At 51.8% G+C, this 27,256-nt stretch overlaps 1 protein-coding gene across 1 annotated transcript in view; it reads right to left on the bottom strand.

Annotated features, from left to right (window-relative positions):
- The window catches only part of LOC144258208 (uncharacterized), a 31,362-nt gene extending 26,678 nt beyond the window's left edge, over nt 1–4,684 (bottom strand). The window contains 2 exon segments of the mRNA XM_077806614.1: nt 3,636–3,728; nt 4,625–4,684. Of these exon segments, the coding sequence (XP_077662740.1) occupies nt 3,636–3,716 (81 nt within the window). The 5' untranslated portion in view covers nt 3,717–3,728; nt 4,625–4,684.
- Between the last annotated feature and the right edge of the window lie 22,572 nt (nt 4,685–27,256).

The following is a 27,256-nucleotide window of genomic DNA, read 5'->3' as shown; positions in this document are numbered from 1 at the left end:
GCAAGAATACTGTGGGAGACCGTGTCAAAAGCTTTGCTAAAGTCAAGGAACAACACGTCCACTGCTTTCCCTTCATTCACAGAGCCAGTTATCTCGTCCTAGAAGGCAATTAGATTAGTCAGGCATGACTTGCCCTTGGTGAATCCATGCTGACTGTTCCTGATCACTTTCCTCTCCTCTAAGTGCTTTGGAATTGATTCCTTGAGGACCTGCTCCATGATTTTTCCAGGGACTGAGGTGAGGCTGACTGGCCTGTAGTTCCCAGGATCCTCCTTCTTCCCTTTTTTAAAGATGGGCACTACATTAGCCTTTTTCCAGTCATCTGGGACTTCCCCCAGTCGCCATGAGTTTTCAAAGATAACGGCCAATGGCTCTGCAATCACATCCGCCAACTCCTTTAGCACTCTCGGATGCAGCACATCCTCATACTGAAGCTGTTCCATACCCCTAATAATTTTTGTTGCCCTTTTCTGAACCTTTCCCAATTCCAATAGATCTTTTTTGAGATGTGGCAACCACATCTGCATGTAGTATTCAAGGTGTGGGCGTACCATGGATTTATATAGAGACAACATGATATTTTCTGCCTTATTATCTATCCCTTTCCTAATGATTCCCAACGTTCGGTTGGCTTCTTTGACTGCCACTGCACATTGAGTGGATGTTTTCAGAGAACTATCCACCATGACTCCAAGATCTCTTTCTTGAGTGGTAACAGCTAATTTAGACCCCGTCATTGTATATGTATAGTTGGGATTATGTTTTCCAATGTGCATTACTTTGCATTTATCAATATTGAATGTCATCTGCCATTTTGTTGCCCAGTCACCCAGTTTTGAGAGAGCCCTTTGTAGCTCTTCACAGTTTGCCTGGGTCTTAACTATCTTGAGTAGTTTTGTATCATTTGCAAATTTTGCCACCTCACTGTTTACAACTTTTCCCAGATCATTTATGAATATGTTGAATAGGACCGGTCCCACAACAGACCCCTTGGGGACACCACTATTTACCTCTCTCAATTCTGAAAACTGACCATTTATACTACCCTTTGTTTCCTATCTTTTAACCAGTTACCGATCCATGAGAGGACCTTCCCTCCTATCCCATGACAGCTTACTTTGTGTAAGAGCCTTTGGTGAGGGACCTTGTCAACGGCTTTCTGAAAATCTAAGCACACTATATCCACTGGATCCCCTTGGTCCACATGCTTGTTGACCCCCTCAAAGAATTCTAGCAGATTGGTGAGGCGTGATTTCCCTTTACTAAAACCATGTTGACTCTTCCCCAACAAAATTATGTTCATCTGTGTCTGACAATTTTATTCTTTTACTAGAGTTTCAGCCACTTTGCCTGGTACTGATATCAGGCTTACCAGCCTGTAATTGCTAGGATCACCTCCTTTTTTTAAAAATTGGCATCACATTAGCTACCCTCCAGTCATTTGGTCCAGAAGCTGATTTAAATGACAGGTCACAGACTACAATTAGCAGTTCTGCAATTTCACATTTGAGTCCTTCAGAACTTTTGGGTGAAAACCATCTGGTCCTGGTGACTTATTTACTGGTTAGTTTATCAATTTGCTCCAAAACCTCCCTTAATGACACCTCAATCTGGGACAGTTCCTCAGATTTGTCACCTAAAAAGAATGGCTCAGGTTTGGGAATCTCCCTCACATCCTCAGCCGTGAAGACCAATCCAAAGAATTCATTTACTTTCTCCGCAATGGCCTTATCGTCCTGGAGTGCTTCTTTAGCACCTTGATCGTCCAGTGGCCCCACGGGTTGTTTAGCAGCCTTCCTGCTTCTGATGTACTTAAAGAAATATTTACTATTACTTTTTGAGGCTTTGTCTAGCTGTTCTTCAAATTTTTTTTGGCTTTCCTAATTATATTTGTACACTTCACTTGCCAGAGTTTATGCTTCTTTCTGTTTTCCTCACTAGGATTTCACTTCCACTTTTTAAAGGATGCCTTTTTCCCCTCTCACTGCTTCTTTTACTTGGTTGTTTAGCCACGGTGGCTCTTTTTTGGTTTTTTTAATTTGGGGTGTACATTGAAGTTGAGCCTCTATGATGGAGTCTTTAAAAAAGTTTCCATGCAGCTTGCAGGGATTTCACTTTTGGCACCGTACCCTTTAATTTCTGTTTCACTAACCTCCTCATTTTTGTGTCGTCCCCCTTTCTGAAATTAAATGCTACAGTGTTGGGCTGCTGAGGTGTTTTCCCCACCACAGGAATGTTAAATGTAATTATGTTATGGTCACTATTACCAAAGAGTCCAGCTATATTCACCTCTTGCACAAGATCCTGTGCTTCACTTACGACTAAATCAAGAATTGCCTCTTCTCTGGTGGGTTCCAGGACCAGCTGCTCCAAGAAGCAGTCATTTAAGGTGTCAAGAAACTTTATCTCTGCATCCCGTCCTGAGGTGACAGGTACCCAGTCAATATGGGGATAACTGAAACCCCCCATTATTATTATTGAGTTTATTTTAATAGCCTCTCCAATCTCCCTGAGCATTTCACAGTCACTATCATGATCCTGGTCAGGTGGTCGGTGACATGTCCCTACCGCTATATTCTCATTACTCGAGCATGGAATTACTATCCATAGAGATTCTATGGTACAGTTTGGTTCACTTAAGATTTTTACTTCATTTGATTCTACGCTTTCTTTCACATCTAGTGCCACTCCCCCACCCGCACGACCTGTTCTGTCCTTCCGATAGATTTTGTACCCTGGTATTATTGTGTCCCATTGATTATCCTCATTCCACCAAGTTTCTGTGATGCCTGTTATATCAATATCCTCATTTAGTACAAGGCACTCTACTTCATCTTACTTACTTACATCTTATTATTTAGACTCCTAGCACTGGTATATAAGCACTTTAAAAACGTGTCACTTTTTAGCTGTCTGCTATTATATGATGTAATTGAAAGGGTCTCTTTTTTTTCCATTTGACTCTTTCTCATCAGATCCTACCTGTATTTTATTACCTTCCATCCTCTCCTCCTTATTAGGACATAGAGAATCTCCATTAATAGATCCTCCCCTAAGGGATGTCTCTGTCCGACCACATGCTCCGAGCATCCAGGAAACACCAGGGTGAGGGGACGAAGAGAGAGCCCCTCCTCTCTCCCAGCAGATCCATCACACACCGACTAGCCACAGACTGATACACGAGCTGGAGCCCCTAGCAGGGTCCAGGGAGAGCTCCCTGGTAAGGAGCCCAACACCCTCTGCATTGTATGGAGCTGGATATGAAGGGAGGGGAAGCTCCCCAAACCTGACTGGTGGGGGCCCCCTTCATAAGTCACGGCACCCGCTGGTTAGTCGGGTCAGGCTCCAGCACTGGGAGTCTGGTCAGTTTTCCTAGCCCCATGTAGATGGGTTATTTCCTGTCCCACAAATCAGGGCATTTCCACCTCCGAACTCATGGGTCTGTTCCTAGAATCGAGGCCACTTATTAAACTAGTCCTGGCAGCTTTGCCACTCCCTGGCCTCCTCCCTTTCTTCACCCTGTGCATTTCCTGCCCCGCTCCAACCCAGACGGTGCAAACCTTCCCCTCTCCGGGGTATTTGCTGTCCCTCTCCCTCCTGCAGGACCCCACCAGCAACCCCCCAATAATCCCTACCTGAACGGGCTCCTCTGCAGCCATTTCTCTCCCCTGTCCCGTGGGAGTACGGGATGAACTGGAGGGAAACATGGATGTCATTCTGCGGCCTGGCTGGATGAGAAGGGCAGTTGTGGGGGTTTCAGAACAGGCTTTAGTGAATTTCACATCAGGCTTCCCCCAGGCCCTTTCCCTGCAGACAGACATCCTACATTCTGCCATGCTGGTAAAATACTTGATCTCTTTATTCCAGTGTAGACCTGGCCCCTCCTGCCAGGCTAAACCCACAGAGAGATTTTTCAGCCTCCCCAGTAACAAATTCTCTGAATTAAATGCTAGAAAAGAGCAGAACCAAAGGGACTGGGCAGGCTCCATGGGGGACACTGGCTCCTCCCTTCCCCCCCTCCCCACCTCGGCCCTGTTGCTGGCAGAGAAGGGACACCCCATCCCCACCCCAGAGTCAGCCTGTCTCAGGGCTCCCCATACAGCCCCCGATCCCTGACCCAGGGCAACGATCTCCCACGTAAACAAACACAAATTAGTGCAGATAAAAGGGGTGGGAAACCCCCCCCCCAATGGGAGGAGATTTTAAATGGACATTTGAGAATTAGGGAGAGACGGGGGGGATGAGGAGAGACGAGAGAGCGGATCATTTGAGGGAAAGGTGGGGAATCGCCCCGGAGTTTGCAGCCACGTGTGAGATGCTGAGAGAGAAAAGGGGACGAGCCGGAGGGAATTTGTATCGGGGCTGAGAGGCGAGTGGCACAAACAGGGACGGGATCCAATTAACTGCCCCCCTTCCCCCGCCCCCCACTTCCCCCCCGGGGATTTCCTGGCTGCACAGAGACAGTTCAACCCCCCCCGCCGGGCCCCAGTCTCTGCCCCCCCATCCCAGCGGGGCCGGGGGCAGATCCTGGCGGCGGCTCCGCTGGGGCTGAGGCAGCTCCGAGGCTTCTCCCCGGTTCCCGGGGGCAGAGAGTCGCTTCCCCCCCGCGGGGTCTCTCACTCACCGGGGGGCTCTGGCCGGGGGCTGGGGCAGGCAGAGCCCGGGGCTGCCCGGGGTCTGGTCCCGGCTGGAGAAACGCCCCCCCGGCCGGGCACGGAGGGGTTAATGACGGGCCCCCCCCCCCGCAGGGACCCCGGGGGGGAGCAGCCGCTGCCCAGCCCGCGCTCCCGGCTCCCACGGCGGCAGCAGCAGCGTCTGGTCCGGGCCCGAGCCCCACCCCCACGAGCTGCCCCGCCCCCGGGCCGGGCCCGAGCCCCGCCCCCAAGAGCTGCCCCGCCCCCGGGCCGGGCCCGAGCCCCGCCCCCAAGAGCTGCCCCGCCCCCGGGCCGGGCCCGAGCCCCGCCCCCAGGAGCTGCCCCGCCCCCGGGCCGGGCCCGAGCCCCGCCCCCAGGAGCTGCCCCGCCCCCGGGCTCTGGGCTTTGTTCTCCCAGCCCCGCCCCCCCAGCTGTTCCGGCGCGGCCCGGGCCTGGGGCGGGGCGAGCGGAGCCAGGCGACTAGGGCGGAGCCGCAGATTGGCCGGGCTCCAGATACAAAATGTCTCTGCGGCCGGAACAATGGGGCGGCGCGGGATCGGGCCCGGGGTCTCCAGCTCCTCCCCCCGCAGGATCGGGCCCGGGGACCCAGGCTCCTCTCCCCCCAGGATCGGGCCCGGGGACTCCAGCCCCTGCCCCTGCCCCCGCAGGATCGGGCCCGGGGACCCCTGCCCCTCTCCCCCCAGGATCGGCCCCGGGACTCCGGCCCCTCCCCCCGCAGGATCGGGCCCGGGGACTCCGGCCGGAGCAGGGTCAGCCTCACACACGTGCTCAGTCAGCTCTGCTGAAGCTGCAGCAGCTGCCCTGGCCGGGGGAGGATGAAAATCTGTTCACCGCCCCCGAGCTGAATTCCAGCGGATCCAGTGCGCAGAAGGGTCTGGCTTGTTCCCCACCGGGAGCTGGGAGCCTCGGGCTGTGCTGCTTGACGCCTGAGGGTGACTTTCCGCCAGGGGCTCCTCTGAACCCAGGTTTAGCCTGGGTGCACCCAGCTAGATGGATAATCCAGCCAACTGATGCTCCTGGCTCTGTTCCTGGACCTCCCCTGAAGCCGTGTGCCAGTGCATCTCGGTCATTCTTTGACGTTTCTGTGACAACCTCTGGCTTTTTTCTAACATGAGAAATAATTTGTCAGGTCCTAACTTTTCACTTTGGGCCGGTCTGCGGGCCGGCTGTATTCTCCACCCCTCGCCGTCTTCATAAATCCAGCCTGGATATCTTCTAAAAGAGATCGTCTAGCCTAGGCCGACGTTCTGGGTTCGACGGAGATATTATTGGGTGTGGTACTACGGCCCGCGTTAGACACAAGGTCAGACTAGATGAGTGTAATGGTTAGAGATTTACACGGGTGCAAAATTTCTGTCCACGTCCGAGCCGCAGAAATGGTCCGTGGATATAAAGCGGATAGCTGCAGATTGGCAGGGCTCTAGATACAAAGTTTGTATCCGCATCCGAGCCGCAAACATCAGCGTTAGGGAAGTTGTGCGTTCCCTGCTGCCAGGCCCCTTTTGTGCCGCCCGCGGGGTTGGCACCATCTGACCCGCTTACGGTTTGCAGACTCGGGCCGGCTCCCACCAGTGCGACGTGCCAGGCTTGGCACGCCGCGATGGCTGGCTGCTGGCGTGGCTCCTAATGTGCCCTGCTGACTGGGGGATGCAGTGGCCACCCCAGTGGCAAAGCCCAGCCCAGTCCCAGGGCCCCGGATGCACTGACAGAGACATGCCCCAAACTACACTAGCCTACAGGCCCCTCCTGCAGGGTGGGACTGGCCTGGGCTGGCTGCTGTGTCCCACTTGCCGGGAGCTGATGTGGGTGGTCGTGTCCACACCGCGATTGAAGCTGGCTGCCCCCATCCGCTGACAGGCTCGCTGTGGGGCTGTGTCTGGGCCAGCTGAGCCCCAAGCTCTGAGAACCCCGAGGGGGGAGGGACTCAGAGACCCACATGTTACAGCCCCCGGCTGCCAAGCCGGGCAAGCAAAGCATTTAATTGCAGTGTAGACGTACCCCAGAGAGCTCAGCGGGGCTGATGAGGAGGCTCCAAGGTAGGGACTACTGGGGACGGGAGCCACAAATTGGGAGCATCTCCACCTGACCCCCTCCTCCCCAAGCAGCCACTTGTGGGGGGAAGGGCCACCTAGGTGGGGCAGCTGCTAGGATCAGCGGGAGGGTCTCTGGGGCTATGGGAGGGAGTTAGGGGTGCAGGAGTGAAGTACAGGTTGGGGGGCAGGGGACTGGGGTGCAGGATGGGGTGGACGGCTCCTGCTGGGGGTGTGGGCTCTGGGGTGGGGCCAGGGATTAGGGGTCCAGGAGGGGGCTCTGCTGTGGGGAGTGGGACCAAGAGGTTTGGAGTGTGAGGGGAGGCTCCAGGCTGGGGCTGGGAGTTGGGGTGCGGGAGGGGGTACAGGCTGTGGGTGCAGGCTCTGGCATGGGGTCAGAAATGAGGGATTCAGGGTGCAGGAGGGGGCTCCGGGCTGGCGCTGAGTAATTTGGAGTGCGGGAAGGGTTAGGGACCCTAGAGGCTACAAAGCTGGCTGTAGATCCTGATTAGACCTGAGAGGCACAGCATTTGTTTGTCTTCACAGCAGACTTCGCCCAGGTTTTCACCTGGGTGTTGCTCTAGAATCATAGAATATCAGGGTTGGAAGGGACCTCAGGAGGTCATCTAGTCCCACCCCCTGCTCAAAGCAGGACCAATCCCCAATTTTTGCCCCAAATGGCCCCCTCAAGAATTGAACTGACAACCCTGGGTTTAGCAGGCCAATCCATGCTCAAACCACTGAGAAACCCCTCCCCCAGGGTTGGAAGGAACCTCAGGAGGTATCTAGTCCAGCCCCTTGCTCAAAGCAGGACCAACCCCAACTAAATCATCCCAGCCAGGGCTTTGTCAAGCCTGACCTTAAAAACTGCTAAGCAAGGAGTTTCCACCCCCTCCCCGGGGAGCCCCTTCCAGCGCTTCCCCACCCTCCTGACCCGCCTCCTGTCCACAGATTACATGCTGCCAGCTGGGCTTGGTGGGGCTTTAAATCCCGGTGCCTGGCCTCGCTCGGGGGTGAGAATCCTGGTGCAGGGAACCCCCCTGCCCCCTCCCCCAACACACGCACACACTTCGCAAGGAGAACGCAGGCTAAACCACTCGGTTGCTCTCAGCCCCCCAAGTGCCTTCCCACGACTCCCCCTGCACCCTCATGACCGTAGCCTCCCTTTTCTCCCCCTCTGGTGCACACGGGAGACAGCAGTGCCATGCCCCGAATGTGGAGTCACACCATTTCCAACCCATCATGCCCAGCAGGGAGAGACAAGGTCTCCCTCGGTCCACTGAGACGGACTCACCCCATGGCACAGCACAGAGAAGTGGGGGATCTTCCCTCCATATGCCCTAGAGACACAAACGGGAGGGCACAGCACCAGTAACCTGAGTCTGGATTTGCAGTGTGGCCACTCACACCCAGGCTAGGCTAAACAGAGTGCCGATCACCCCGGCCAACTGCAAGCAAGGCATGCCAGTGCTGACTAGAATATGGTGGCTAGCATATAACTATAACTCATATTAATAGTATGTATTATCCGCACCATATATATGTATTAAGCACCAATAAGATTAGGTACAGATATTATATCAGTGATCTTACCCAAACTGGCCTAATACCATAATCCTGTTCACTGATGCTAAGTATCCCATAACACCTTGCATCTGGTGAAGTAAATGTTTGTCACAGACGGGAAAATTGTCAAAAGTCAAGATACATTCATTCTCTGTCTTACTACAAGCTAGGGAATTATCTTCATGGATCAGTGCCTGGAATATTAGCATCCCAAACAAAGACGAGGAAGGAACAGGAAAACAAGCTAGTGAATTATCTTCAGTGCTGGGAATGCTAGCATCCCGGACAAAGAAATGAACAGAACAAGAAGTTAGAGAACTGGAATGACCTGGTGGATTGGGTTTTTGTGACGTGCAAAGAGATGTGTAACTTGTAAAATCACAGAAATGATACTAGCTGAAAGTGTAAATTGGGGAGCGCACCGTCTGCATGAGGTGAACGTAACATCACTGCATGGGATGGCTCCTCGGAGGTTGGTAGTGTACAGAACCGTTTTCCTGTACCATATCAACAAACCTGACTGACATTGGGTATTTGGTTTCTTGAGTATATTTCATAATGAACCAAAGTGGGGTCAAGCAATTGACTATACAATTTAGCAGCAACAGATTTAACACAAGCCAACCAACCTCGACTTACTCATAAGAACGGCCACACTGGGTCAGACCAATGGGCCGTCTAGCCCAGTATCCTGTCTGCCAACAGTGGCCAATGCCAGGTGCTTCAGAGGGAATGAACAGCACGGGCAGTCACCGAGTGGGCCATATGCTGCCGTCCACCGCCGGCTTCTGGCACTCCGAGGCTAGGGACACCCAGAACATGGGGTTGTGTCCCTGCCCATCTTGGTTAACAGCCACTGATGGACTTACCACCTCCCTCGTGTCAGGCGATACCGTGGCCGGTGCCGTGCTGCAGAATGGGCAGAGTTGCCATATTGCCCTGTGCGAGGGGGCGGCTGAGGCTTCAGGGGGGCACGTCTCACGGACTGTAGCACCGCAGCAAGCTGAGCCCCCCGTGCGAATGCTCATGCAGTGCATTGTGGGAGCGCTCGCCCTTCTATAGCGGGTTTCCCTCAGGGGCCCGCAGGCTCGACAGTCCATACTCCCCAAAATGCCTTGAGGGGTGGTAGCTGACTCACAGTGCGAGGGCAGGGAACAGACCCTGCCTGGTGTATCACGGGAACGGGCCAGCCTAGTGGCCAGCAGGCCTAGCAGGCAAGTAGCAGATGGTCAAGCCCTAGAGTTCTCCCGAACGGGTGGTGGAGAGGGGTAGGGGGGCCTGGGCCTCCTGCTCCACTGGGTCCGCGCCCAGGGCCCAAGAGGGAGAGGTGTGAAATGTCTCGCTTACCTCTTAGTGATGTGAGTGACTAGTCTCCTATCTCCCTGTTTTGGGGCGTGGGCACAGCCCCCCACAATGGAGAGCTCCCACTCAGCCTCAGCCATGTGAGTTTTTCCCAGGCCCCGTCCTTGGGACCGGTTATCTTCCCTCAGCAGAGAGTGGGGGAGGGAAAAGGGGCAGGCCGCTGCCCTCCAGGTTGGGTTCAGATGCTTTCCTGTGCACCACGTCAGGCCCAGAAGCTGCAAACTGGCTCCCACCCTGCGGAGAGCGTCTCCCTCACTCTCTCCCCCGCTTGACCCTCAGCGGCCCCTTTCGAGCAGCTCCTCCCTTCGGAGGATGCGCCGCAGCTGCCGAGGGGCAGAGCCCTCTCAGACCAGTGCTGCGCCGTCCCTTCCCCACTCTCTGTCTCGGGACTGTCCTAGGGGTGGGGTGGGGAAATTTCACCACGTCATAGAGTTTAAGGCCAGAAGGGGACATTGGATCATCTCCTCTGACCTCCTGGCTAGCACCGTGTGTGTCTGTGTGTGTGTGGGGTGTGTGACAGAGAACGCAAACTGTGACCAGAGGAGAACGGAACGAGAGACAGAGGCAAAAAAGCCAGAAAACCAAACATGGCCTGGATGCCTACACCGCAGTGTAACCCTGGGGCGGTGGGACCATGGTTTATGGACTTGGTGGGCCCTAGCCCATGCCGGAGCATCTGCACTGCGTTGTAGACCTGGGTTGACAATTCCTGGCCCAAGGTCTCAGCCATGCAGATGCTCCGGCATGGGCTAGGGCCCACCAAGTCCATAAACCAGGGTCCCACCGCCCCAGGGTTACACTGCGGTGTAGGCATCCAGGCCATGTTTGGTTTTCTGGCTTTTTTGCCTCTGTCTCTCGTTCCGTTCTCCTCTGGTCACAGTTTGCGTTCTCTGTCACACACCATAGACTCACAGGGCTACAAGGGACCGCAAGGGTCATCGAGTCAAACCCCCGCCGAGCTGCAGCATTTATTGTGTCTACACCAGCTATGACAGACGGCTACCCAGCCTCCAGCCCACATTACACTACACAAACCTTCTGACTCGGGCCTGCGGCTTGAGCTGCGTCCACACTGCCCAATGACAGGGCTTGGATCTGACTCACAGCAGGACTCGGGCTCTGACCTACCCCACCAGCGAAGTCCTAGGATCTGGGTCCTGACTCAAGTCAGACTGGTCTGTGTGTGGACGACAGGGGGACTTGGGTTCAAACCTGAGTTACACCCGGGCTTCATGTGCCATGTAGACATACCCAGTGTGTCCCTGGGAAAAGCTAGAAAGAGAGGGATCTTTGGGGACTGTTCACTAAGGAAGCCTGGGTTCTTCCTACATTTGGAGAAGCAGCCTGTATCCATTCCTGGTAAATAAATCAGACTGCATCAAAAGGAATACCAGACTCCATCGATTTCTGCATCGACCTGGAACGTACCGATGGCTCTGAAATTTGACTAGCCAACTGGATCAAAAACATGCAACACTGTGAACCTAGAGCTAGTGGTGTGCAGCATCAACGTCTTCATGGGCCCAGAGCGGGACGACCCACCTCGCCCTGAGGTGGCTTGGGCTCAATGCAAGGGACTTGCTGTGTGACCCGGGGGAAATCACTCAGACGGGTGCTGGGTAGGTCTGTTCCCCAGAGGGGTCACCCCATGCAGATTGGGCTGGTAGGTTTTTAAGGCCAGGAGGAACAGAGTGAGCCATACGCTGCCGTCCACTCCCAGCTTCTGGCACTCTGAGGCTAGGGACACCCAGCTCCTAGTCTGACCTGCCTAGCACAGTGATCCCTGAATGGAGGCCAACAACCTCTGGAGGGGCTAGAACCAGATGCACGATCCTGGGTAAAGGTCTTAAAGGTCCATAACTGAATTACCCACCCAGCTAAAACTGGGCACTTTACTTCCAGTTTAGAGTCAATGGGGCCAGACCCCAGCTAGTGTCAATGGGTGTCTCTCCAATGGAGTCAATGGGGCCAGATCCCAGTTGGTGTCAATGGGTGTCTCTCCAATGGAGTCAATGGGGCCAGACCCCAGCTAGTGTCAATGGGCATCTCTCCAATGGAGTCAATGGGGCCAGATCCCAGTTGGTGTCAATGGGCGTCTCTCCAATGGAGTCAATGAGGCCAGATCCTGGCTGGTGTCAGTGGGCGTCTCTCCAATGGAGTCAATGAGGCCAGACCCCGGCTGGTGTCAATGGGCGTCTCTCATTGGAGTCAATGGGGCCAGATCCCAGCTGCTGTAAATGGGCGTCTCTCATTGGAGTCCATGGGGACAGATCCCAGCCGGTGTCAATGGGCGTCTCTCATTGGAGTCAATGGGGCCAGATCCCCAGCCGGTGTCAATGGGCGTCTCTCCATTGGAGTCAATGGGGCCAGACCCCAGCTGCTGTCAATGGAGTGACACTGATTTTCCTGCCCTCTGGACCAGTGCAGAGATCCACCCGCCAAATCAGCTGAACTTCCCAGGGTGCCAAAGAGGGGAGGGAATCTGCACAGCAGCATATTTTAGGACTATTCAAACCCAGCTCCCCCAGTCTCTCCCCTACCTGCCTGCTGTTGACAGCGGCATGCTGGGCCAAGCTCCAGTAGATGATCATGGCGAGGAACTTGATAAGCTCAGCTCTGGTCTGCAGTGTGGAGGGGACACCTGATGAGCGGAGAACATGAGACAAGCAGTGAGCTAACACCTAGCATCATCTCTGCCCTGGGGAACAACACACGTCTATACACACACACACCCACAAACAGCTGCCTCAATCCCCCCTTCCCATGCACCACTAAAAGCTGGGGACTGAATGGCTAAGCAGCAGGTCTGCAGAAAAGGACCTGGGGATTACAGTGGAGGAGAAGTTGGATATGAGTCAGCAGTGTGCCTTTGTTGCTAAGAAGGTCAATGGCGTATTGGGCTGTATTAGTAGGAGCATTGCCAGCAGATGGAGGGAAGTGATTATTCCCTGTACACATCACTGGTGAGGCCACATCTGGAGTACTGCGTCCAGTTTTGGACCCCCCACTACAGAAGGGATGTGGACAAATTGGAGAGAGTCCAGTGGAGGGCAACGAAAATGTTTAGGAGGCTGGAGCACAGGACTTACGAGGAGAGGCTGAGGGAACTGGGATTATTTAGTCTGCAGAAGAGAAGAATGAGGGGGGATTTGATAGCAGCCTTCAACTGCCTGAAGGGGGATTCCAAAGAGGATGGAGCTCGGCTGGTCTCAGTGGTGGCAGATGACAGAACAAGGAGTAATGGTCTCAAGTTGCAGTGGGGGAGGTCTAGGTTGGATATTAGGAAACACTATTTCACGAGGAGGGTGGTGAAGCACTGGACTGGGTGCCCTAGGGAGGTGGTGGAATCTCCTTCCTTAGACGTTTTTAAGGCCCAGCTTGACAGAGCCCTGGCTGGGATGATTTAGTGTGGGTTGGTCCTGCTTTGAGCAGGGGGTTGGACTAGATGACCTCATAAGGTCTCTTCCAACCCTAATCTATGATTCTACGATTCCCCGCAACGAGGAATGGGGAAAATAATGGACTTTTTGGTTCACAGGCCATACAAGGGGGAAAAAATAATTCCAGGTGCATCCAAAACTGAAATTTTTCATGAACTGAAAGGTCATAATGAAAATCAAAATGTTTCCTTTGGAGATTGTTGAAATGGAACATTTCCTAGATGCTAAAGCCACTGTGACAATCTACTCTGACCTGTGTAACTTCCCGGAGTTAATTCCTGGTTCACCTAGAGCAGAGCCTTCAGAAAAACATCCACTCTTGAGCTAAAAATTAGCAGTGGTGGAGAACCCACTGCAGCCCTTGGGAAGTTATTCCAATGGTTGATTCCCTTCCCTGGTAAAAATTTACACCTTCATTCCAGTGGGAATTTGTTTGGCTTCAACTTCCAGCCACTGGATCTTCCTCTGCTAGATCGAAAAGCCTGTCATCAAATTTTTGTTCCCCACATGGGTCCTTATACACTGGTTTGGCCTCCACCCGGAGCAGCGAGACCACAAGGAGAGGCCTGCACGGTTCCTTCCCTGGGCAGTGCGGCCACACCTTTAGGCCGCACACAGCCCTAAGTGGGCTCTAACCAGACCCCACTGGCTACACTGCAGAGAGTGAGCAAGGGGGTGGAGGACGGTACCGGACGACTTCCTGCCCATAAACCCTTCGGTGAAGATCTCGGCCACCCAGGCCTGCCGCTCGGAGTCCTTCTCGACAGTGGCGTCAATCTGGTAGTGCAGCCCAGTGATGCCAGAGACAAAGCTGTAGGGGTCAAAGGAGAAACCAGTGAGCCAGGTCGCATGCAATGGGGTTACTCCGGGGTCACGCCGGGGTGAGCCGAGGGGAACCAGCCCTAGTAACTCCAGTGGAGTTACTCCTCATTTACACAAGGGGGCAGTGAGAAAGGAATCAAACCCCAATGAAATAATAAATGACAGAGAATGAAGTAAAAAGAAATGGAGTACTTGTGGCACCTTAGAGACTAACCAATTTATTTGTGCATGAGCTTTCGTGAGCTACAGCTCACTTCATCAGATGCTCTGGGGCTCAAGCACCCACAGAAAAAAATAGGGGATGCACAGCACCCACTGGCCACAGCGGGGCAGCAGATCAGCTGTTGGCGGCTGGCAGGCAGCACTTGGGGGAGAGCGGAGAGCAGCGAGTGGTGGGTGGGCGGGGGACCTCGAGGGAGGGGGTGGAGAAGGGCAGAGCAAGAACGGGGCCTCACGGTGGGGACAGAGTCGGGGCAGGGCTGCATGAGAAGGGGCGGAGTGGGGGGGGGTGGGGCTCAGGGCCGAACAGGCAAGGAGCACTCACCGGGAAAAATAAAAGTCAGTGACAGTGCATCCATCTGTCCCTCCCCTCCATCCCTCCCACCCATTTCTCCATCCCTCCCATCCATCCTTCCCGTCCCTCTGGTCTCCTCAGCCCATTCACCCTCCCATTCATCCTTCCCGTCCCTCTGGTCTCCTCAGCCCATTCACCCTCCCATTCATCCTTCCCGTCCCTCTGGTCTCCTCAGCCCATTCACCCTTCCATTCATCCTTCCCGTCCCTCTGGTCTCCTCAGCCCATTCACCCTCCCATTCATCCTTCCCGTCCCTCTGGTCTCCTCAGCCCATTCACCCTTCCATTCATCCTTCCCGTCCCTCTGGTCTCCTCAGCCCATTCACCCTTCCATTCATCCTTCCCGTCCCTCTGGTCTCCTCAGCCCATTCACCCTCCCATTCATCCTTCCCGTCCCTCTGGTCTCCTCAGCCCATTCACCCTCCCATTCATCCTTCCCGTCCCTCTGCTCTCCTCGGCCCATTCGCCCTCCCGTCCATCCTCCCGTCCCTCTGCTCTCCTCGGCCCATTCGTCCTCCCGTCCATCCTCCCGTCCCTCTGCTGTCCTCGGCCCATTCGTCCTCCCGTCCATCCTTCCCGTCCCTCTGGTCTCCTCAGCCCATTCACCCTCCCATTCATCCTTCCCATCCCTCTGCTCTCCTCGGCCCATTCGTCCTCCCGTCCGTCCTTCCCGTCCCTCTGCTCTCCTCGGACCATTCGCCCTCCTGTCCATCCTCCCGTCCCTCTGCTCTCCTCGGCCCATTCGTCCTCCCGTCCCTCTGCTGTCCTCGGCCCATTCATCCTCCCGTCTATCCTTTCCGTCCCTCTGATCTCCTCGGCCCATTCGTCCTCCCGTCCGTCCTCCCGTCCCTCTGATCTCCTCGGCCCATTCGTCCTCCCGTCCGTCCTCCCGTCCCTCTGCTCTCCTCGGCCCATTCGCCCTCCCATCCATCCTCCCGTCCCTCTGCTCTCCTCGGCCCATTCGCCCTCCCATCCGTCGTCCCGTCCCTCTGCTGTCCTCGGCCCATTCGTCCTCCCTTCCATCCTCCCGTCCCTCTGTTCTCCTCGGCCCATTCATCCTCCTGTCCGTCCTCCCATCCCTCTGGTCTCCTCGGCCCATTCACCCTCCCGTTCATCCTTCCTGTCCCTCTGCTCTCCTCGGCCCATTCGCCCTCCGGTCCGTCCTTCCCATCCCTCTGCTCTCCTTGGCCCATTCGTCCTCCCATCCCTCCTTCCGTCCCTCTGCTCTCCTCAGCCCATTCGCCCTCCCGTCCGTCCTCCTGTCCTTCTGCTCTCTTCGGCCCATTTGTTCTCCCATCTGTCCTCCTGTCCCTCTGCTCTCCTCGGCCCATTCACCCTCCCGTCCCATTGATCTCCTCGGCCCATCCATCCAGCTCTCCGTCTGTCTGGCCTTCCTGCACAGTTGTAAAACAGTTTTTTTAAAAAGGGTGAAAAGTGGATTTTCTCCTTTCCCAGCCCCTGCTTAGGAGGCTTTCTGTCTTTTTCTTCTTCTTTTTTTAACGTTACAGTGGTGAAAAATGCAGAAGGGAAAAGAGAAAACAATGAATTAAAAGGAAAGGAAAAGGGGGAGTAACCCCCCCATCCAACATTTTTCACTTTCTGAACTAACCCATTCTTTTGATGCTTCCTGTTTGGATCCGGTAATAGAAACGCACTGTCGAAATTACCCTGCATGGGAGGATCCATGTTGGAGGGTTTCTGACGGAAAAATATTTCACCCCCCAAATTTTGAGGTTCCCCAGTGGACAGGCTGTTACGGAACTGCTCACTAGGAGGGACGCACTGATCTGGATCAGGGAGGCAATTCCTCTGTTCTGGATTAGCCTGGCAGGGCCAAAGGGCTCCCTGGGCTGTTGTGAGCACCAGGCAGAGGCCGGGCACGCTCATTACCTGGATGGCCAAGGGCATGACCTGCCCGCCAGGTGTCAGTGCAACAGGCAGAGCGGCACGGCCAGGTACTGCTGTTCCCCTTTCAGCTGGGTGGTGGGGATCCCCTCCAGGATCTTGTAATCTGTCAGGAAGATGTTCCCTTTCTGCAAGATGGAGAGAGGGGTTCATCTCTCACACGAAGCAGGCTGCTGGGTTTTCTTCCGGGGACCCACAGAACTCAGCCCTGCAAACGGCTTTCAGGAGGTTGGTAGGATCGTCTTACCTTGAGCTCGTCCCGTAGGGTGGTGCCCTCCCCCAGGGAGCCGGCCACCAACTCCTCCATCACGGGGAAGTTCTCTGGGAGCGATGTGCATTTCCGCAGAAAGCATCTTCCTGCCAGAGCTCAAAGACGTGCTTTGGGGACACAGATATACACATGTGAGTCAACGGATCCAGACCCCCAGCTGGTGTCAATGGGCATGTCTCCACTGGAGTCGGTGGGGCCAGTTCCCAAGCTGGTGTCAATGAGAGTCTCTCCATTGGATTCAATGGGGTCAGACACCAACCTGGTGTCAATAGGCATCAACAGTCAACATGGATTCACCAAGGGCAAGTCATGCCTGACCAACCTTCTGTGATGAGATAACTGGCTCTGTGAATATGGGGAAAGTGGTGGATGTGATAGATCTTGACTTTAGCAAAGCCTTTGATACGGTCTCCCACAGTATTCTTGCCAGCAAGTTAAAGAAGTGTGGATTGAATGAATGGACTATAAGGTGAATAGAAAACTGGCTAGATCATAGGGCTCAATGGGTGGTGACCAATGGCTCGATGTCTAGGTGGCAAGCGGAGTGCCCCAGGGCTTGGTCCTGGGGCCGGTTTTGTTCAATATCTTTATTAATGATCTGGATGATGGAATGAATTGCACCCTCAGCAAGTTTGCAGATGACACTAAGCTCGGGGGAGAGGTAGATACACTGGAGGGTAGGGATAGGGTCCAGAGAGACCTAGACAAATTGGAGGATTGGGCCAAAAGAAATCTGATGAGATTCAACAAGGAAAAGTGCAGAGTCCTGCACTTAGGATGGAAGAATCCCATGTACCACTACAGGCTGGAGACCGAATGGCTAAGCAGCAGTTCTGCAGAAAAGGACCTAGGGGTGACAGTGGACGAGAAGCTGGATATGAATCAGCAGTGTGCCCTTGTTGCCAAGAAGGCCAACGGCATATTGGGCTGTATTAGTAGAAGCAGATCGAGGGAAGTGATTATTCCCCTCTATTCGGCACTGGTGAGGCCACATCTGGAGCACTGCGTCCAGTTTTGGTCCCCCCACTACAGGAGGGATGTGGACACATTGGAGAGTGTCCGGCAGAGGGCAACGAAAATTATTAGGGGTCTGGGGCACTTGACTTATGAGGAGAAGCTGAGGGAACTGGGGTTATTTAGTCTGCAGAAGAGAAGAGTGAGGGGGGATTTGATACCAGACTTCAACTGCCTGAAGGGGGGTTCTAAAGAGGACAGAGCTTGGCTGGTCTCAGTAGTGGCAGATGACGGAAAAAGGAGCAAAGGTCTCAAGTTGCAGTGGGGGAGGTCTAGGTTAGACATTAGGAAACACTATTTCACTAGGAGGGTGGTGAAGCACTGGAATGGGTGCCCTAGGGAGATGGAATCTCCTTCCTTAGAGGTTTTTAAGGCCTGGCTTGACAAAGCCCTGGCTGGGATGATTTACTTGGGGTTGGTCCTGCTTTGAGCAGGGGATTGGACTAGATGACCTCCTAAAGTTTCTTCCAACCCTAATTGTCTATGATTCTATGATTGGAGTCAATGGGGCCAGACCCCAGCTGGTGTCAGTGGGCATCTCTCCATTGGAGACAATAGATGTGGGAGCATGAGACTCATCTAGCTATGAGAGATATGGTGGGATCCCCAACTAGCTGCTGGGTCGGGGGCACATCTTGATGCAAGCCAGAGCTGCCCTCCAGTCTCCCATGAGGATGGAACCGGAGAGGCTGCAGAGGGCTCACAAAGCCCATTTTTCCTTCACCCTCCAGCCCCAGTGCTGAGGTCAGCCCAGGTGGAACAATGAGTCTCAGCCCTTAGGTCTGCCCAGCGGGCATGGTGGGGCCAGCAGGGCCATCTCACCCCATGTGTGTGGGCACAGGGTCAGAGTGTGTTGGGGGCCTGGGGCAGGACATGCCCCTGCACCCTGGGGGTCACGGACCTGACGTGGGGTTCTTGTTACACCAGAATATCTTCTGGATGTCTTTCAGCTTCTCCCAGGAGCCTGTGCATAAGAAGAAACCCTTCAGCTTCAGCTCCAGCTCCCTGGGGACAAGAGGGACCCTTGGAGGAGAGACCAATAGACCCCGGCAGTCAAGACGAAGGGGGCGCGGCCAGATACCCAACTGAAGGAAGGGTATTGCCAGGGCCCCATGACCACAGCACAGTGTGTGCCAACCATGGCCCCAATCCATCCCCTGTGGGCACTGGGGGGCAGGGAATAGCCACAGTGCAGAGCTATCTGAGCATGTCCTCAATCTGCTAGATAGATAGATGGGGTGTATGGGGATAGATAGATTAGATTAGATTAGATTAGATTAGATTAGATTAGATTAGATTAGATTAGATTAGATTGAATGGTTTTCTGTTGCTTGGTCACTTGGGAGCCATGATTTCTACTCCTACCACTGTGCAGCTGGTGACCTGAGGTGAGTCTCTTCCCTCCTCTCTGACTTAGTTTCCCCTCCGACTCTCTGTTTAGACCAGGACTTTGGGGCATGCGCTGTCTCTCACTGTGGGTCACCAGTGCCTGGCATAACATAGAGACCGAGAGGAATGGATGAGGAAGTGTGATGTTATCTGATTAAAATATGACCATATAGATCATTGGTGCAACCACTGTTATATATTTGCAGCAAATCTTGTCCAAAGGTTGTCGAGTGAGGTGTCTATGAAACAGTTACAATTTGATGGTTGTGATTATGCTGTCTAGATGAATGTATCATTTCTGTATGTGAAGTTATAAGTATTTGCTCTACACCTGGATTTCAAATGTTGGCTCCTGGGGTATTGCCCACAAGGTAGCTACCCAGCACATCTTGGAGGGACTGTTCAAATTAAGCGGCTCATCAAGAAACACTTGGTTGACAATGGACCATGGGAGACGCCCATCTATACTGAGTGGACTGTCCTGTAAACATACTGTCTGGAGTGTAGGTAATGGTTTCCTGCAATGACTGAGGGAAATTGGACATGAACATGTGACTTGCCCGTGTGACTCCAAACTCCATCTTGTTTCTGTAATTTTCCACAGTAAGAACAATGGAATGCCCTCCACATGGCAAAAGCTATAAAAGGCCCTGGAAACACCTCCATTCGGTCTTCGATCCTGCTTCTTACCTCTGGAGGAACTTTGCTACAAACGGAAGCTCTGAACAAAGGACTGAATGACCCATCCCAGCTGGGGATGTTCTCCAGAGACTTGACTTAAGCCAGCAGTTTATTCCATCACTGGTATAAGCCTGAACCAAGAACTTTGCCATTACTGTATGGAATTGATTCCATTTAACCAATTTTAACTCTCACCTTTCTTTCTTTCTTTTTATAAATAAACCTTTAGATTTTAGATACTACAGGATTGGCATCAGCGTGATTTTTGGGTAAGATCTAAGTTATATATTGACCTTGGTGTGTGGCTGGTCCTTTGGGATCAGAAAAACCTATTATTTGATGAGACAGGTTGTAAAGGACCACTCATCTCTGAACCCAGTGTTTTTGGTGGTGATATAAGAACTGGAATACCTGAGGAAACTGCCTTTATGTTTTCTTGTTAGCCAGTGTGGGGAAACAGTTTACTTTTGACAGGTTTCAGAGTAACAGCCGTGTTAGTCTGTATCCGCAAAAAGAAAAGGAGGACTTGTGGCACCTTAGAGACTAACCAATTTATTTGAGCGTAAGCTTTCGTGAGCTACAGCTCACTTCATCGGATGCATACTGTGGAAAGTGGAAATGGCCCAACTTGATTATCATACACATTGTAAGGAGAGTGATCACTTTAGATAAGCTATTACCATCAGGAGAGTGGGGTGGGGGGAGAAAAAACCTTTTGTAGTGGTAAACACCCATTTTTTCATGCTTTGTGTGTATAAAAAGATCTTCTGTACTTTCCACAGTATGCATCCGATGAAGTGAGCTGTAGCTTACGAAAGCTTATGCTCAAATAAATTGGTTAGTCTCTAAGGTGCCACAAGTACTCCTTTTCAGTTTACTTTTGTGGCTGGTTTGGTCTGTCTTATAAAGGAATAGACACCAGTTTTGGGTTGTGTTTGCCCTATTTCTCAGCAGTTTGTCCTGAATTTGGCATGATCATTTTTGTGACCCACTAAGGCACGGTTACAGGATGTCAGCTACAGAGGCGGCCGTGAGCCCTGGCCTGGGGGAAGGATCTGAGTTAGAAGATGGCCCCTTTGGAGTGACCCTCAGATCAGCCCATCCCCACTGGGGTATCTGGAGTGGGGGTTGATCCCCTTTGAGCCCTCCCCAAATCCCCACTGCCCCAGTGCCCCAGACTGCTCTGCTCGGGGCTGGCCCCAGGGTGAGCATCCCCACCCCACACTCACGTTTTGATGGTGCGCAGCATGAAGATGGTGGTCTTGGTCACGCTAGACTTATTGTTGGAGTCCAGCTCGTCCACACTCGCCACGTCCAGGCACCTCAGCCACCCGGGGGCGTATTCCTTCCAGCTGCTGGGAGACACACGTAGGCTCACCATCCCATGCCTGAGAGAGGGCAGGCATGGGCCCCACCAGAGACCTCCTCTGCCTCACGCAAGGCTTGGCTGGAGGCTTCCCAAGGGCAAAGAAATCCCTCTCCTGCTCAACTTCCAAGCAAAAATAAGACCATCTGCAGCTTTGTAGTTACAGAGGAACCATCCTAAATGGGCAGCCAGCATGACCACCTCCAACCGAAAGCCTAAGGTGTACCATATTAATTCTCTAAAGCCCTTTTATTCCAGAGAATTAAAGGTTTGTCAGTTTATAGCCCAGGGAGGAGATGATGCTGAGTGGCTTGAAGGTGTCTACTACGAAGGGAAATGTGCTGGTGGTGTGGAAGAGGTGAACCTCTCCATGACCCTTGGGCGTATGCAGCGACAGCAGATCCAGGAGCTGTGCACTAGCTACGCGCCGACGTTCTCAGCCACTCCAGGCCTGACTGAACGGGCATACCACTCCATTGACACAGGTAATGCTCACCCAATTAGGGTCCAACCTTACCGGGTGTCTCCTCAAGCTAAAACTGCTATAGACTGGGAGATCCAGGATATGTTACAGATGGGGGTAATCTGCCCCTCTGGAAGTGCATGGCCATCTCCAGTGGTTCTAGTTCCCAAACCAGATGGGGAGATACGTTTTTGGGTGGACTACCGTAAACTAAATGCTGTAACTCGCCCAGACAACTATCCAATGCCACGCACAGATGAACTATTAGAGAAACTGGGATGGGCCCAGTTCATCTCTACCTTGGACTTAACCAAGGGGTACTGGCAGGTACCACTAGATGAATCCGCCAAGGAAAGGTCAGCCTTCACCACACATCTCGGGCTGTATGAATTTAATGTTCTCCCTTTTGGGCTGCGGAATGCACCTGCCACCTTCCAAAGACTTGTAGATGGTCTCCTAGTGGGATTGGAAGAATATGCAGTCGCCTACCTTGACGATGTGGCCATATTTTCGGATTCCTGGGCAGAACACCTGGAACATCTACAAAAAGTCTTCGAGCGCGTAAGGGAGGCAGGACTAACTGTTAAGGCTAAGAACAGGTTTCAGAGTAACAGCCGTGTTAGTCTGTATTCTCAAAAAGAAAAGGAGTACTTGTGGCACCTTAGAGACTAACCAATTTATTTGAGCATAAGCTTTCGTGAGCTACAGCTCACTTCATCGGATGCATACTGTGGAAAGTGTAGAAGATCTTTTTATACATACAATAGCTATTACCAGCAGAAGAGTGGGGTTGGGGGAGGTATTTTTTCATGCTTTGTGTGTATAAAAAGGTCTTCTACACTTTCCACAGTACGCATCCGATGTAGTGAGCTTTAGCTCACAAAAGCTTATGCTCAGATAAATTGGTTAGTCTCTAAGGTGCCACAAGTCCTCCTTTTCTTAAGGCTAAGAAGTGTCAAATAGGCCTAAACAGAGTGACTTACCTTGGACACCCAGTGGGTTAAGGAACTATCAACCCGTCAGGAACAGTATCCCCCATAATGTCACTGCAAACCTGGTGGCTGAACTATGTGACTTTGTCCTTACCCACAACTATTTCACATTTGGGGACAATGTATACCTTCAAATCAGCGGCACTGCTATGGGTACCCACATGGCCCCACTGTATGTCAACATTTTTATGGCTGACTTAGAACAACGCTTCCTCAGTTCTCGTCCCCTAACGCCCCTACTCTACTTGTGCTATATTGATGACATCTTCATCATCTGGACCCATGGAAAAGAAGCCCTTGAGGAATTCCACCATGATTTCAACAATTTCCATCCCATCATCAACCTCAGCCTGGACAGTCCACACAAGAGATCCACTTCCTGGACACTACAGTGCTAATAAACGATGGTCACATAAACACCACCCTATACCAGAAACCTACTGACCGCTATTCCTACCTACATGCCTCCAGCTTTCACCCTCACCACACCACACGATCCATTGTTTACAGCCAAGCTCTGCGATACAACCGCATTTGCTCCAACCCCTCAGACAAAGACAAACACCTACAAGATCTCTATCAAGCATTCTTACAACTACAATACCCACCTGCGGAAGTGAAGAAACAGATTGATAGAGCCAGATGAGTACCGAGAAGTCACCTACTACAGGACAGACCCAACAAAGAAAATAACAGAACGCCACTAGCCGTCACCTTCAGCCCCCAACTAAAACCCCTCCAACGCATTATTAAGGATCTACAACCTATCCTGAAGGACGACCCATCACTCTCACAGAACTTGGGAGACAGGCCAGTCGTTGCCTACAGACAGCCCCCCAACCTGAAGCAAATACTCACCAGCAACCACACACCACACAACAGAACCACTAACCCAGGAACCTATCCTTGCAACAAAGCCCGTTGCCAACTGTGTCCACATATCTATTCAGGGGACACCATCATCGGGCCTAATCACGTCAGCCACAGCATCAGAGGCTCGTTCACCTGCACATCCACCAATGTGATCTATGCCATCATGTGCCAACAATGCCCCTCTGCCATGTACATTGGCCAAACTGGACAGTCTCGACGTAAAAGAATAAATGGACACAAATCAGATGTCAAGAATTATAACATTCATAAACCAGTCGGAGAACACTTCAATCTCTCTGGTCACTTGATCTCTGACCTAAAAGTCGCAATATCACAACAAAAAGACTTCAGAAACAGACTCCAACGAGAGACTGCTGAATTGGAATTAATTTGCAAACTGGATACAATTAACTCAGGCTTGAACAGAGACTGGGAGTGGATGGGTCATTACACAAAGTAAAACTATTTCCCCGTGTTTATTCCCCCCCCCCGCACTGTTCCTCAGACGTTCTTGTTAACAGCTGGAAATGGCCCACCTTGATTATCACTACAAAAGGTTTTCTTCCCTCCCCCGCTCCACTCTCCTGCTGGTAATAGCTCCTCTTAAGTGATCACTCTCCTTACAGTGTGTATGGTAACACCCATTGTTTCATGTTCTCTATGTATATAAATCTCCCCACTGTATTTTCCACTGAATGCATCCGATGAAGTGAGCTGTAGCTCACTAAAGCTTATGCTCAAATAAATTGGTTAGTCTCTAAGGTGCCACAAGTCCTCCTTTTCTTTTTGCGAATACAGACTAACACGGCTGCTACTCTGAAACCTACATGCCAAAGTGGATGCTATCCAAAAGTGGCCTGTCCAAAAATCAAAGAAACAGGTTCAATCCTTCTTAGGCTTGGCCGGTTATTACAGACGATTTGTACTGCACTACAGCCAAGTGGCCGCCCCACTGACAGACCTAACCAAAAAGAAACAGCCAAATGCCGTTCAGTGGACCCAAGAGTGTTAGAAGGCCTTTAACCAGCTTAAAGCGACACTCATGTCTGACCCTGTACTTAGGGCCCCAGGCTTTGACAAACCGTTCCTAGTAACCACAGATGCGTCCGAGTGTGGCGTGGGAGGAGTTTTAATGCAGAAAGGACCAGATCAAGAATTCCACCCTGTAGTGTTTCTCAGCAAGAAGCTGTCTGAGAGGGAAAGCAACTGGTCAGTCAGTGAAAAAGCATGTTACGCCATTTTCTACGCTCTGGAAAAGCTACACCCATATGCTTGTGGATGGCGTTTCCACCTGCGAACCGACCATGCTGCGCTATGGGTGGCTTCATACTGCCATGAGAAATAACAAAAAACTTATTCGGTGGAGTTTAGCTCTCCAAGATTTTGATTTTGACATCCAACACATCTCAGGAGCTTCTAACAAAGTGGCTGATGCACTCTCCTGTGAAAGTTTCCCAGAATCAACTGGTTAAAATCGTCCTTCAAATGTGGAAAATATTGTTAGTCTTTATATACTTGGTAGTATATTTAGAGGTATATGTGTCTTATTAACTCTGTTTTTTCCTAGAGCTCCAGGAAGAAATCCCAGCCAGCGTTTCACCCTATCAGTGATTTGGGGGGCATGTCATAAATATCAAGGGAAGGGTAAACCCATTTAAAATCCCTCCTGGCCAGAGGAAAAGCCCTTTCACCTGTAAAGGGTTAAGAAGCTAGGATAACCTCGCTGGCACCTGACCAAAATGATCCATGAGGAGACAAGATACTTTCAAAGCTGGAGGGGGGAGAAACAAAGGGTCTGGGTCTGTCTGTGGGATGCTTTTGCCGGGGACAGAACAGGAATGGAGTCTTAGAACTTAGTAAGTAATCTAGCTAGAGATGCGTTAGGTTATGATTTCTTTAAATGGCTGAGAAAATAAGTTGTGCTGAATGGAATGTAGATTCCTGTCTGTGTGTCTTTTTGTAACTTAAGGTTTTGCCTAGAGGGATTCTCTATGTTTTGAATCTAATTACCCTGTAAGGTATTTACCATCCTGATTTTACAGAGGTGATTCCTTTACTTCTATTAAAAGTCTTCTTGTAAGAAACTGAATGCTTTTTTCATTGTTCTTAAGATCCAAGGGTTTGGGTCTGTGGTCACCTATGCAAATTGGTGAGGATTTTTACCAAACCTTCCCCAGGAAGGAGGGTGCAAGGTTTTGGTGAGGATTTTGGGGGGAAAGACGTTTCCAAATGACTCTTTCCCAATAATAAACCGATTAGACGTTTGGTGGTGGCAGCGATAAGGTCCAAGGGCAAAAGGTAAAATAGTTTGTACCTTGGGGAAGTTTCAACCTAAGCTGGTAAAAGTAAGCTTAGGAGGTTTTCATGCAGGTCCCCACGTCTGTACCCTAGAGTTCAGAGTGGGGAAGGAACCTTGACACAATTTACAGACAGTTTACTTCAAACTGACATATAGACAATGACATTATTTCACCCAGATGTGAATATTCCCTGTTGATCTCTGAATTAACAGAAAACAGCACTACACAGGAACTGTTTAGTTACATTGTTAACGACTAACAAGCTGTAGGCAAACAGAGACTGCTACAATCACTGTCTTTTTCCCATTCTTTAATAATACAAGTTTACAGTTCAAAGCTGTAGCCTATCTAACAGGGAATGGCCCTAATTCCCATTTACATACTTTTCTAACACGTCTCTAAGCCTTGAATCTGGGTCAATTAGCCTGTAAGTTGCTTAACCCTTTTTGGCTCTGTGTCACAGTTGCAAAAGATCGATCATGTCTTGCCATATTGTGCAACGTAGTCTTTCGAAGCCCAGAGATTGCGTTCATCATTCTTCTTCCTAAAGAAGGTCACACGAGCCAACTCGCACGAATTTCTCACAAGAGACATGATTTTGGAGCAAAATGAAGCCTCGCTCATGATCTCATGATAGAACTCTCAAATCTCTGGATTTTTTTCCTGACTGGTGTGAGTTGCATGAAGTTTCTCATGTTGGAAAAGGAAAATCCAAGTAAGCGGCACCACTATAGGCAGGAGCAGTGGGGGAGGGATAGCTCAGTGGTTTGAGCATTGGCCTGCTAAACTCAGGGTTGTGAGTTCAATCCTTGAGGGGGCCATGTAGGGATCTGGGGCAAAAATTGGGGTTTGGTCCTGCTTTGAGCAGGGGGTTGGACTAGATGACCTCCTGAGATCTCTTCCAACCCTGAGATTCTATGATTCTAAGAGAAGGAAAAGTGAGGGGGGAGGGGATGTACTGTGGCCCCACCCCCTTCTCCCAAGACCCCGCCTCTTCTTCTGAGGCCCCACTTCTGCGCCTACCGTGTCCTTGGTCTTCCTCTTGCTTCTAATGTATTTGTAGAATGTTTTCTTGTTACCCTTTGTCTCTAGCTAATTTCATCTCGTTTTGTGCCTTGGCCTTTCTAATTTGTCCCTGCATACGTGTGTTATTTGTTTATATTCATCCTTTGTAATTTGACCTAGTTTCCACTTTTTCTAGGACTCTTTCTTGATTTTTAGATCACTGAAGGTCTCCTGGTTGAGCCACAGTGGTCTCTTGCCATACTTCCTATCTTTCCTACCTGTCAGAGCTGATTCCCCACTCCGGCACTTCGAGTGCAGAAGGTGGGGGCCCGCCAGGATTCTAACAATTCATACTGGCTGGTGTTAAACTCCCACAGTTGCAGCTTCTCTCTGACCTTGGCTTGGTAAACGCTCCCACCACCCAAGTGAAAAACTGCCTCTTGCAAATCCTGGAAAAACTCACTGGGGAAGCCTTCCCTGAGACCCCGTGGCTTTTTTACCCCTCCCTTGGGGAAGCCAAGAAAGAAACAAACAAAAAGGAAACCCAGC

Source organism: Eretmochelys imbricata, chromosome 28, assembly GCF_965152235.1.
Source record: "Eretmochelys imbricata isolate rEreImb1 chromosome 28, rEreImb1.hap1, whole genome shotgun sequence".
In the NCBI taxonomy this organism is placed as follows: Eukaryota; Metazoa; Chordata; order Testudines; family Cheloniidae; genus Eretmochelys; species Eretmochelys imbricata.
The sequence above is the reverse complement of the archived record's forward strand: the minus strand, read 5'-3'. Positions and strand labels throughout refer to the sequence as shown.